The sequence below is a fragment of the Oncorhynchus masou genome, chromosome 5 (assembly GCF_036934945.1).
Source record: "Oncorhynchus masou masou isolate Uvic2021 chromosome 5, UVic_Omas_1.1, whole genome shotgun sequence".
NCBI lineage: Eukaryota > Metazoa > Chordata > Actinopteri > Salmoniformes > Salmonidae > Oncorhynchus > Oncorhynchus masou.
The window spans coordinates 26,709,235-26,722,504 of NC_088216.1; the positions used below are offsets into that span (position 1 = coordinate 26,709,235).

General features: G+C 41.5%; 1 protein-coding gene across 1 annotated transcript; it reads right to left on the reverse strand.

The window, feature by feature from the left end:
• Window positions 1-47: 47 nt before the first annotated feature.
• LOC135538656 (transcription factor Sp6-like) lies at window positions 48-12,987 on the reverse strand. Its single transcript, XM_064964541.1, has 2 exons — window positions 12,745-12,987; window positions 48-4,300 (listed from the first exon to the last, which is right to left on the reverse strand). Exon 2 carries the CDS (start codon window positions 4,127-4,129, stop codon window positions 3,212-3,214), a length of 918 nt encoding a protein of 305 aa, XP_064820613.1. The 5' UTR covers window positions 4,130-4,300; window positions 12,745-12,987; the 3' UTR covers window positions 48-3,211.
• Window positions 12,988-13,270: the final 283 nt, after the last annotated feature.

Genomic DNA, 13,270 nt, shown 5'->3' on the forward strand with positions numbered 1-13,270 from the left:
ATCATGATGAAGTACTGAATAAATAGACACAATACGTCATACTTCTTTTTCTTTTTATTTCCATAAAGGACATTTCTCTATTAAAATTACAAGCAAGTCTTAAAACCAAGCAACAGTACAGCAGTACTTAAATTATTACAAAATATTGTTTAAATTCATATCTACTGCGACAACATACTACAGTAATCCTTAAAATAAGGTACGTTTTAAATAATATTTTAATAATATTCAATCTGCTCCTATCTAACACCTACAACTCAATAATAGCATTGATGATAATAATAATAGAGATAGCCAATAGGCCTTTTTTATACATGTATCAAGTGTTCCTAGGTAGGCCTATTGGAAATGCACTACAACAGGGGAATTCTGACCCGAGTTAAGCACGTGCAGTAGGGAATGTCATTCCCTTTTTATGCACTTTTCTATCTACAGGTATTCTGACCTTGAACTTAATCATGAGAATAGCATGCTATTCACTTGCTATTTGTTTGGGGTGGACATTAAAAAAAAGAAGGTGTGTCTACAGATACGCCATGTTCTTTTTATTTTAGTATTTCTCTCCACAATTTTGATCTTGTCTCATCGTTGCAACTCCCCAACGGGCTCGGGAGGCAAAGGTCGAGTCATGCGTCCTCCAAAACATGACCCGCCAAACCCTGACAACCAAGGTCAGCCTGCAGGCGCCCGGCACACCACAAGGAGTCCCAAGAGCACGATGAGCCAAGTAAAGCCCCACCGGTCAAACCGTCCCTTAACCCGGAGGACGCTGGGCCAATTGTGCGGCGCCCTATGGGACTTCCCGGGGTCTGTAGTGACGCCTCTAGCAATGTGATGCAGTGCCTTAGACCGCTGTGCCACTTGGGAGGCCATCAGATACGCCATATTTGAACCTTGTCTTGACTTAATTCCCTCATAACTGATTATTCATAAATACTTTTCTAACCCTAAATAATATACAAGATCTACCAATTGGTGCTGAAAAGGAGATGAATATGCGTGTATTTAGGCCTACATGGCTTTCTTTCGTTGATCCCTAATATTCTGAACTGTTCTATCCATATATTCTAATGAGTCTGTCAAGACAATTCTATTAAAGGTACACCACATTTAAAGGGATAGCTTTAATAGATACATGTACTGGAAACCCTACTGAAAGAAAACTCCACAACAAAATCTATTGTCCAGCAAGTGGGCGGGTTTTCAGCGGTTGAATTAAATGTATCAGCACGTGCAAGGGAACCGCACCTGCATAAGGTAAGACTGAATACCAACTACTGTCAAGTGCGTAGGAAAGACGTGTGTAGCAAAGGCGTGCATTTTCTAAGTCTGAATCAGGCCCCAAGTGATTTGCAATAGATGAGTCTCAAAGTGATGTAATTTCATCACATTTGATACACAAAAGGCAAGTAAACCATCAAAAAACGCATTTTATTTTATTTAGGGATGTTTCTAATGGGGGCTACAATAAACACCTCAGTAAGAGATCTCTACATAGCTAAGCACATTTTGACTAAGTCGCTACTCAAAATGCAACAATGTTTTCCTAACAAGGCTAATTTGTTTTACAGTGAGCACTATAAGCTAAGAAGCCTAAACCACGGCACACAGGCCTAAGCCTATTTAGAAAGGCCTATACTGGATTCCTAAAACTTTATCGAAGTGCATCTTCTATCAAGATATAAATGCTTATTTATGACTATTAATATCAAAATGGGTTCTAAACAATTCCACTCCATCTGTTTTTGGCTTTATGCTTGAACAACCTTGGAGGAGGAATTGTTGCTTATCCTGGAAGTTGTTGTTGTGACAAAATATGGTTTACATAAGTTCCTCTCAATCGGGGATTTCAGTTCAGCTTACATTTCAGTCCAGCGTACATTTCATGATTAGTGATGTATCCAGCCTGTCTTTTGTCCAAGGAAATCCTTGTCAGCCTGCTACTACAGTAGGTTCTGTGAAGTGTGAAATGGGTATTGATGTACACTATCAGGGACAAGACCAAGGAATTACACATTTCCTGTGAATGAGATACGCTGTCATCGTGTAACATTCACACCTGCAGCGCTGAGATAAAGGAGTGTCAAAAGATGAGCAACGGTGCTTTTCAGTCACAGTTGAGGGATATTTAAACGTGATGATACATACGGTGCATTTACTGTAAGTGAAATACATTGATAACACAATTAATGTCTTCTTAATGTACATTTAAACAGAAAATATATTTGTTGACGTAAAACATGGAGTATGAATACCATGCCATAATGTGCTGCAGTGGGACATCTCTGCACTTCAAGTGCCATACTTTTAATTCATTTGCCATCTACAGAGCAAATGCAGTCCTTTTTCTTTGAACCGCCCACATACCGCACCGAAATGAATTTTAGTGGTGCTTTACTGTGGTGCTCTTTGGCGAAAGGTTGACGCCAACATTATGCGTGGTCAAAACCAAAAATACAGTGTGGAATTTCTCAGTGACATGTTCATACACTCACGTACAGTATATTATACACAGCAAGGCAAGGGGGTGGGTTAAAGGGTGGGGAAATGAAGCCAACACAACATACCAACGTATCCTAACCCTCCACCTCCATTGCCTTAAATTCAGTTAGATGTGTGCAGTGGAGACTGGAGAGATTGATGGCTTCCTGGAAATAAATATCTCTCCAAGTAGCTAGTAGTTTTACTTGTAAACACATCGAGCACCATCTTCAGTTTAACTCGTTCTCAAAGTCTCTGTGGATGGATGGTATAATAGTAGTAGCAGCAACGGAAGTCCTAGCAGATAGCAAGCTTTGGCTCTGGTTTGGTTACCACCAAAGCTTTCCTTAAATGGAAGACAACATCTAAAAAATCATTTTCCTTGATTCCTTAGATGGATATCCTTCCAGTAAGGCACTTGACAGCTTGTCCTCTGTTGGTGATGTAACATATGCTCTTTGGTTTTATGTCTGTCTATGCTGTATGGTGCTGTTATTTATGTGTGATATGATGCATTCTTAAAATCAGAGGGGCCTTTGTTGCCTTATGTTGTTCAATGCATCTGGTAGAAATAAACTATCAATTTATAATATAAAACCCCCTATGATTCTACCTCCACTGGACTACATGTATTATAAACTATGGATTCTCTGTCTGATAGAAAGGGGCTGATAGTAGCCTACCGACTGTACATTATCTGTATAGCATTCCAGATGTGGACGATATACAGTTAGCTGGACTGTCCTGTCCCAGAGGGGTCTTTCTCACATTTCGGCTGCTTAGGGGGTGCCTCTGTGTCAGATGCAGTGGCGTGGGAGGGCTGAGGAGAAGGTGTGTCAAAGCTCTTCCCCATCCTGCCCCCCTCTCCATACATCCTCTCCTCCCCTGGACCGGATGGAGACTCATGCGTGCGCATGTGCTTGGCCAGGTGGTCGTTGCGCATGAACACGCGGGGGCACATGGTGCAGCTGAACTTCTTGGCACCGGTGTGTGTCTGCAGGTGTCGCTGAAGTTCGTCGGAGCGTGTGAAGCGCTTGCCGCAGAAGAGCCAGTTGCAGACGAAGGGCCGGTCCCCGCTGTGCCAGCGCAGGTGGGCCTTCAGGTGAGAGGTCTTGGCGTAGGCCTTGCCGCAGCCAGGGATGTGGCAGTTGTGCATGTGTTTCCTCCGGTCGTCATCAGTGCTCTGGCCCATCTGCTCGGCATGAACACAGTTGGGGCACCGGCACACAGACTGGCCCGAGCCCCTGGAGGCAGAGCGGCGCTGGGGCTTGGGCCGGACTGAGGTGGCACCCTCCTGTGGCTCCTCCAGGGCGTAAGACTCCGGCTGCAGGGGCTCAGGTCCTCCCAGCGGCTCCATCTTGAAGCCATCCTGGGGGTAGAGGTGAGAGTGAGCTGAGTGTGAGGCTGGGGCCAGCTGGGCTAGCTGAGCAGAAGAACACAGCTGGGGCTCAGAGCCGTAAGGCCCCAGGGAAGACTGCAGCCCCATGGAGCTCTGACCAACTGCCTGTAAGCCCACACCCTGGCCCGCCTGCAGGTCCATCCAGCTCCCTGGCCCGGTGTGGAGGTCCCACCATGAGGGAACGTTCATCTCGTCTGAGCTGCCACCAGGGGGTGCTGTCCGTAACCAGGGTTCATAGGGGTGGGCCATGAGACCAGCTGCTGTCTGTGGGATACTGGTGTTGAAGGCTGAGTTTGGTGAGGAGTGAGCGGTAGCCGGGTGGGTCCGGGGTGTGGTGGGCTGACTGATAACTGGGCAAAGATGTGTAGACTACCACATGGCTGGATGGAGAGCTTCAGGGTTCTGTCCACGATTACAGACCTGTGGACAAAAAAACTGAATGTAAATTCTTGGAAGATTACTGCTTCTAGCCAAATGACTTGACATACTGTTGGGCTACAATGTAACAAACACAAGTCATGCAAATACTTGATCTCAAATCCTCCAACCACATGTAACCCCCCCCCCCCTCCAAACCCAACAGACACGCCCCCGTCTTTATGGACACCCACCCCATTTCTCACGCTGCGTTACCGAGGAGAGAGCAGACGGAATGAGGGGAAGGAGACGAGGGGAACAGAAACGTGTCCGGACAGAAACCTGCCAAATGCATCCGATGCCAGGTACTTCCCATGGTGGAGGACAGTCAAAGAGAAAACAAAGAAAACAACTTGAGCAGCCCTATGAAGAGGCAGAGGCAGAGTGGAGATAAATACGAAAGGTGGTGGAGGAAGGAGGAGGAGAGCGAGAAAGAGAGAGAGGAGTGTTGACAGGAACAGCCCCGTGCAGAGACGGAGGTAAAAAAAAGGAAGAAGATCCAGGGAGGTAATGGCTGCGGGCCAAGATCTACAGTGTTTGTACATCTCTGAGATTTTCAGAGATGAAGCCTAGCAGACAGAAGAACCAGTTTTTTTATGAATCACACATGATTTACAACAACATCCCTTCGAGGCGACTAACAAAAAAAGAGACGTTGCGATGAAAAACCCGCCTCCTACACACTGGCGGCAGCCGTTTCTGACTGATGGCTTTCAGGAGCCTGCGAATACAAGTCCAACAATAACACAAGAACAATGACTTTATCCGTATAATTATGGCAGCATGCTCGAAGACAGTCAGCATCTTGTCCCCATTGCATTGCAGTGGGTAAACTCCAATGGACCATACAAATGCTATAATACATACCCCACAAATTAGGTTACCTTAGAATTTTGAGAGGTGACGGAATGCACCTGTTCAAATTATAGGATTCGAGAGACATTTTTGTCAAAAAGCTGTAACCCAATCTACAGGAGACGCTTACTTGGTTCAAGACACGAAAATGATTCAAAAAATGTTCTGGCCCAGAATTATGAGTCGTCTACCCCCCAAATATATGCCATTATTTTTACTGCAGGAAACAGTAAAGCAGTAAGGTCAGAAGAGTTTACTATCTTGTTTGTCTGAAGATCCTAGGTCGTGATACCATATCTGGGAGGGAGAGACCATACAGCACCCAGACAATTAAGCTTCAATAGAAAGGTCAAGGTTCAATGGTAGACCTGCATCCTGTCCCTTGTCCACAAAACCATTAAAGCCAAGCTATTTCCACAACTTACAGAAACTTTGAAAAGATAGCATACAACTTGCGATATTCAGATTCACTCTTATCCCTTCCAGTGCTTGAAAGGGAATGGAAAAGGTATCAGTACACGTTAGGTACTGGTACTCAAGCAATAGAACATTTGGGATGCGGGTACTCCCTACCAATGAGCACGGGGCCAACTCAAGCCAGATCCCTTCAATTGATTTTCAATTTGCTGAGACAACAAACAAAGCCTTGAAGACCAACAGGATTACGAGCTATGCTTTGAACTGGCCTTCCCATGGCCCTCTTCAGACACTAGAGAGGAGATGCTCTCGAGTTGGAATGAAATCGTAAAGCGATTAGTTTGGAATTCCAGAATTAGAGGTCTGGTGTTAAAGGTCAAGCTGGTTTATTTCACGTCGCCCTGGAGCCAGAGCTCCGCCGATGCTCTGTAATTTTGGGGGAATGCGAGTCAGATGCACCGTGGCGTGAAGCGTCCCCCTCTTTCTCTCTCTCTTCCCCCTCCTCTCGTTTGCTCTCTGATATAATAGCCCTGTAAACAAGTAAGAAAGTGGCCGATCCTCCTCCATTCACAAAAGTGGCTGGCTGGAACACTCAAGAGTATCCTGAGAGTAACAGCTGGCATGGGGCCCCTGGGGGTGGGGAGCCGGGGAGGAGAAAGGTGCAGGACGACAGGGCTGCATCGTAAAACCTGCCCGACCAAGACCTAACAAAGTCCCCGGTTTACTAGGCTCTGCCCTACCAAGACCCAGCACAGCCCCCCCCCGGTTTACTAGTCTGCCAGAGAGGAGGAGGTGCTCCAGGGGAGGAACGCATCACGGTAGATGACAAACTGACTTTGGGGTTATTCCATGTTGGTTATCGTTCTGATTCAGCCAGTAAAGGGTAAAGTACAGATTCAATTTAATAGCAGAATAAGATTCCCAATCTTAACTGTCACACCAATGAATAAAAACTGATAATGGACCGGAGTTTGTGGATTCTCTTTTCTTTTTTACCATCCAAAATGTATTTCTATCAAACATGGACATTTAGAATTGTCAGTTCAGTATAAAGTATCTGTACGCCTACTTCTAAATATCTGTGCTTGTGTTTGAATGGTGTTTGTTGAGAAAATCTTGTAGTTTAGTCTGATATGTGATATAACGTCACAGGTTCCAAGACGTTATAGAAGACTAAGATCCCTGTAGGATAGTGACTGCCTGACAGTTGTTTGTCTACTAGTATCATGGACAAATGCAACAACCTTGATTTGTTGTATGTTCATGTGGTTTTACATCAAATGTTGTAAATGTTACACATTATGTGTCCAAATTTGAGCATATTTGTAAACACTCTTGCACAGACATGAAATTCCAATTCAAATACTCAATCAAAATGTGAAGATGGAGTAGAGGAAATGTCTCAACTGGTGTGTCAATAAATCATCATGACTCATATCGAGACAGGTCTACACAGAGGAGCACAACCCATGTGTTGACAGTTGGACATAGAGTACACGAGTGATATGACACCTCCTGTCTCATTGTATTAGACAACGAAAGAAATTTCTAATACACCTTCCCATTTATATGGTCATTGAATGGGAAAACTCCCTAGCCATTGTAAAAACCTGTGAGGCATATTGCCTGTCAACTTTGACATTTAAATGTCATTTAGAATTCCTTTTAGACTTAAATACAAATTACGGTATCCTTCTTAAACACCTATGTTTGAGGTAAGTAGTTACAGTGGGGCAAAAAAGTATTTAGTCAGCCATCAATTGTGCAAGTTCTCCCACTTAAAAAGATGAGAGAGGCCTGTAATTTTCATCATAGATACACTTCAACTAAAATCAAGAAAATCACATTGTAGGATTTAGAATTAATTTATTTGCAAATTATGGTGGAAAATAAGTATTTGGTCAATAACAAAAGTTTATCTCAATACTTTGTGGTTTAGGCTTATATAGGTCATTCACTAGGTCCCCCCGTGTGGTTCTGGGATTTTTGCTCACCGTTCTTGTGATCATTTTGACCCCACGGGGTGAGATCTTGCGTGGAGCCCCAGATCAATGGAGATTATCAGTGGTCTTGCATGTCTTCCATGTCCTAATATTTGCTCCCACAGTTGATTTCATCAAACCAAGCTGCTTACCTATTGCAGATTCAGTCTTCCCAGCTTGGTGCAGGTCTACAATTTTGTTTCTGGTGCCCTTTGACAGCTCTTTGGTCTTGGCCATAGTGGAGTTTGGAGTGTGACTGTTTGAGGTTGTGGACAGGTGTCTTTTATACTGATAACAAGTTCAAACAGGTGCCATTAATACAGGTAACGAGTGGAGGACAGAGGAGCCTCTTAAAGAAGAAGTTACAGGTCTGTGAGAGCCAGAAATCTTGCTTGTTTGTAGGTGACCAAATACTTATTTTCCACTATAATTTGCAAATAAATTCATAAAAAATCCTACAATGTGATTTACTGGATTTTTTTCCCTCATTTTGTCTGTCATAGTTGAAGTTTGCCTATGATGAAAATTACAGGCCTCTCTCATCTTTTTAAGTGGGAGAACTTGCACAATTTGTGGTTGACTAAATACTTTCTTGCCCCACTGTAGCTGTTTGACAATAAGCCCTAAATTGATCTCCAAGGTTGAGCTTACACAAGTAGGGCTAGTATAGTGATTATTGTGTAGGCCTACCATACACTGATTGATCAGTATTCTACTCAAACTCACAAGTAGCTATGTAACTTGTACTGAGGAGTATTTTTTTGTTCGCTCATACAGGAGTAGTAAAAGCTCTAGTTCACACAGCAGTAATAGTATTTTGTGATTTATGAAATGTTTGATTTGTATTCCATTTGTATTTATCAAAGGGGTGCTGCAGCACCCTCCTCACCCCTACTTCGAATAACAGGAAGTGGTTGAAGAGCTTTATGTTAAGTGATGATAATAAACAATTATTTGTCAATCATCATTTATTTGAAAAACACAGTTTCCATCACCATTTGTCACGATAAAGAAAGTTAGACAAAATAAATATCCACCCGTCGAATGGAATAAAATGTTGTCGATCTTTAGAAAAATGTGCTTATTACTGCCGTTTCCATTACACATGTCGCAATGACTTATTCAACATTGCTTTTGTCAAATAAACATGGGTCAATGGAAACCTGCCTAGCCAGTCTACAGGGAGGAGGTAAGAGCCTGGCAAAGTGGTGCCAGGAAAATAGCCTCTCCCTCAATGTAAAAAAAACAAAGGAGTAGATCCTCCCAGTGGAGAGGGTCAAAAGCTTCAAGTTCCTTGGAGTGCACATCACTGAGGACCTGAATTGGTCCCACCACACCGACACCATGGGGAAGAGGGCGCAACAGCATCTATACAACCTCGGACGGCTGGAAAAAATCAGCATGGCCCCTAAGACCCTCACAAACTTTTACAGATGCACCATTGAGAGCATTCTGTCAGGCTGCATCACCGCTTAGTACGGCAACTGCACCGCCCTCAACCAAATCGCTCTCTAGACGGTGGTGCGGTCAGCACAACACATCACCGGGGGCACACAATTCAAAATAGATTAAGTAGATGTTTTTTCTCACCCATCTACACACAATACTCCATAATGCCAAAGTGAAGAAAAAAAATCAGAAATCTATGGAAAATTTATTGAAAACAAAATGCATAAACATCTCATTTACATACACTACCATTCAAAAGTTTGGGGTCACTTAGAAATTCCCTGTTTTTGAAAGAAAAGCACATTTTTTTGTGTAGACTTTATTAATGTTGTAATTGACTATTGTAGCTGGAAACTGGCAGCTTCATTAAATAGTTCCCACAAAACACCAGTCTCGACATCAACAGTGAAGGGGCGACTCCAGGATTCTGGCCTTCTAGCTGGAGTTCCTCTGTCCGGTGTCTGTGTTTTTTTGCCCATCTTAATCTTTTCTTTTCATTGGCCAGTCTGAGATATGGCTTTTTTTAGCAACTCTGCCTAGAAGGCCAGAATCTCATAGTCGCCTCTTCACTGTTGACGTTGAGACTGGTGTTTTGCGGGTACTATTTAATGAAGCTGCCAGTTGAGGACTTTTGAGGCTTCTGTTTCTCAAACTAGACACTCTAATTTACTTGTCCTCTTGCTCAGCTGTGCACTGGGGCCTCCCACTCCTCTTTCTATTCTGGTTAGAGACAGTTTGCGCTGTTCTGTGAAGGGAGTAGTACACAGCGTTGTACTACATCTTCAGCTTCTTGGCAATTTCTCTCTTGGAATAGCCTTCCTTTCTCAGAACAAGAATAGAATGATGAGTTTCAGAAGAAAGTTATTTGTTTCTGGTCATTTTGAGCCTGTAATCGAACCCACAACTGCTGATGTTCCAGATACTCAGCTCGTCTAAATAAGGCCAGTTTTATTGCTTCTTTAATCAGACAACAGTTTTCAGCTGTGCAAACTTATTTGCAGAAGGGTTTTCTAATGATCAATTAGCCATGTTATTTTAATGGACAAAAAAAAATGATTTTCTTTCAAAAACAAGGACATTTCTAAGTGACCCCAAACTTTTGAACTGTAGTGTAAATATTCACACCCCTGAGTCAATACATGTTAGAATCACCTTTGGCAGCGATTACAGCTGTGAATATTTCTGGGTATGTCTCTAAGAGATTGCACACCTGGATTGTACGATATTGGCACATTATTCTTTTTAAAAATCTTCAAGCTCTGTCAAGTTGGTTGTTGATCATTGCTAGACAAATATTTTCAAGTCTTGCCATAGATTTTCAAGATGATTTAAGTCAAAACTGTAACTAGGCCACTCAGGAACATTCAATGTCGTCTTGGTAAGTATATTTGGCCATGTGTTTTAGGTTATTGTCTTGCTGAAAGGTGAATTTGTCTCCCAGTGTCTGGTGGAAAGCACACTAAACCAGGTTTTCCTCAAGGATTTTGCCCGTGCTTAGCTCTATTCCGTTTATTTCTATCCTAAAAACTCTCTAGTCCTTGACAAGCATACCTATAACATGATGCAGCCACCACCTTGCTTGAAAATATGAAGAGTGGTACTCAGTGATGTGTTGTGTTTTTGGCCACATTTCTTGCAGTTTTACTTTAGTGCTTTATTGCAAACAGGATGCATGTTTTGGAATATTTTTATTCTGTCATTTAGGTTAGTATTGTGGAGTAACTACAATGTTGTTGATACATCCATATGTTTTTCCTATCACAGCCATTAAACTCTGTAACTGTTTTAAAGTTTTTCATTTGACTGGTGAAATCCCTGCACGGTTTCCTTCCTCCCCAGCAAATGCGTTAGGAAGGACGACAGTATCTTTGTAGTGACTGGATGTATTGACACCCGGTCCAAAGTGTAATAACTTCACCATGCTTAAAGAGACATTCAATGTCTGTTTTTTTATCGTTTTACCAATAGGTGCCCTTCTTTGCGAGGCATTGGAAAACCTCCCTGGTCTTTCTGGTTGAAACTGTGTTAGAAATTCACTGCTCGACTGAGAGATCTTAAAGATAATTGTATGTGGGGTACAGAGACGAGGTAGTCATTCAAAAATAATGTGAAACACTATTATTGTACACAGAGTGAGTCCATGCAAGTTATTATGTGACTTGTTAAGCACATTTTTACCCCTGAACTTATATAGGCTTGCCATAATATACTTATTGACTCAAGATATTTCAGCTCTTCATTTTTCCACTTTGACATTATGGGGTATTGTTTATAGGCCAGTGACACAAAATCTAAATTGAATACATTTTAAATGTAGGCTGTAACATAACAATAATGTGGAAAAAGTCAAGGGGTGTGAATACTTTCTGAAGGCACTGTATCTACTGCTGTACATTGCATTCTGTTACATATACTGGATTCTCGATCTACTGCTGTACATATTGTTTTTGGTGTATATACGCATAGATTGCATTTGGATTTCTAATACAGTGTTATTTGGGTTGTCAACTGGATTAGTTCTGACATTGGTGATTTCTTGTTTCATTTTTTATTTTTAAATCACCTCGGATTATATCATTCCCTTTCACTGAATGCGTTGTTCCCTGCCCCTGTTGATTACAGATACGTTATCAAGGTCCTGAATGTCTTGGATCAATTTGGGTTGAAGAGAATCAGGCCTACGCAGCTCTATGTGAGGCATGATGTAATGTTGTTTTATTTCTCTCAACTAAAAGTCACCTTGTTATGCATTTCAGTCACCATAACATTCATACTGTAGTTTTGTAGTCTACTACAGCATTGGAATATATTGTACGAGAGAGTGCAAGATAGGCTACTCTCCTATACAAATTGGTAAAAGATTCATTATAACATATTCTAATAATTGGAATACCATTTATTGTAAAGTAAAATATTTCAAAAAAGTTCCTAAAATGCTTTTTTGTTGATTTTGATTGTTGGTTTTGATGGTGATGATGGTTCACCATCATCCTCAGTGTGCTTTTCAACATTGGAAGGCATACAGATTACTGGTGCTAATTGTTTCCCTCAATCATAACGAATACCCTTGTGTGCGATAACCAATTTCTAAATTGAGGTCTTTGGGGTGGTGAAAACATAAAAACACGAGACATTCAACAACATTTTAGGGACTCTACCTCCTGCTTTATGTTTCATCTGTGACCAGGAAACATTCCCCTAAATATGAACTCAAACTGGAAAGGAGATTTATTCAAATTCCTACTTTATTCTACTTTATTTTGATGCAAATTGTACACATTTTTTCTATTTTCAAATATGGTATCAAATGCACAACCTGTCACTCAAACCCAATCCTTTCCATGAGTGGGGAAGGAATTTGAATTAGGCATACAACAATATATATATATATTCATGACTTCACAACTTTCATTACAAATTATGAATTGAAATATGTCTTTCCAAATCTAAATTAAAATACAAATTGAAGATAATAAATACTTACACTAAGATATTTCCAATATTTTTTCTTACTTTTTCTTAAAAAGAAATGCTTACATTTTTACCATATTTCTTTATTTCAAGTGGTTCTAGTTATTCCAGGTACAGTCCTCTGTTTCATTGTTCATGCAACTGTCAAAAGGATGTACCCGTCACTTCGATATTGTTCCACTACACAAGAAATACAATGCAACGGTTACCTCGTTGGTAAACAATGCGATGCTTATGAAACAAAAACCTTTATATTGAAACATATATAGTTACCTGTTTATCCAATGGTGCCCGTAGTTCTATTCCGACGCGATGTACGAATAGCTTTTTGTAGCCTATTATATTCACTGGTATGAAAATAAATAAATCACCTTGGCAGAAGTCAAGTAAAAGCCTTTGGTAAAATAAAAAACACTCGAATAAAGAAATATATATCCTGGTACATCATAAAGTTCCCTCCATCTCGAGCAGTTCAGGTGAGACAAGACAAGGCTTCCACGTACAGGTAAGCATACTCAATGGTGGCAAAGTTTATAATAGGCTATGTCTCTTTTTCTTTTCGCAGGCTCCGCCCTCTTTCGGTGTGTGCCTTTCCTTTGAAGATGGTACATGGGCATGGCTCATTTACGTTACAACATTCGGACCCATTAGAAAGTTGACAACTCTTTGAACACTCTTGTTACATCATTTGGGGTTGTCTCAGTGTATAATACTTGTATTTCAAATGGCTCTAATGTTTGCCCACTGCGACTTAGTCTCAGAAAAACTTTACGCAAAGCAATTCTATAAAGAATTATGT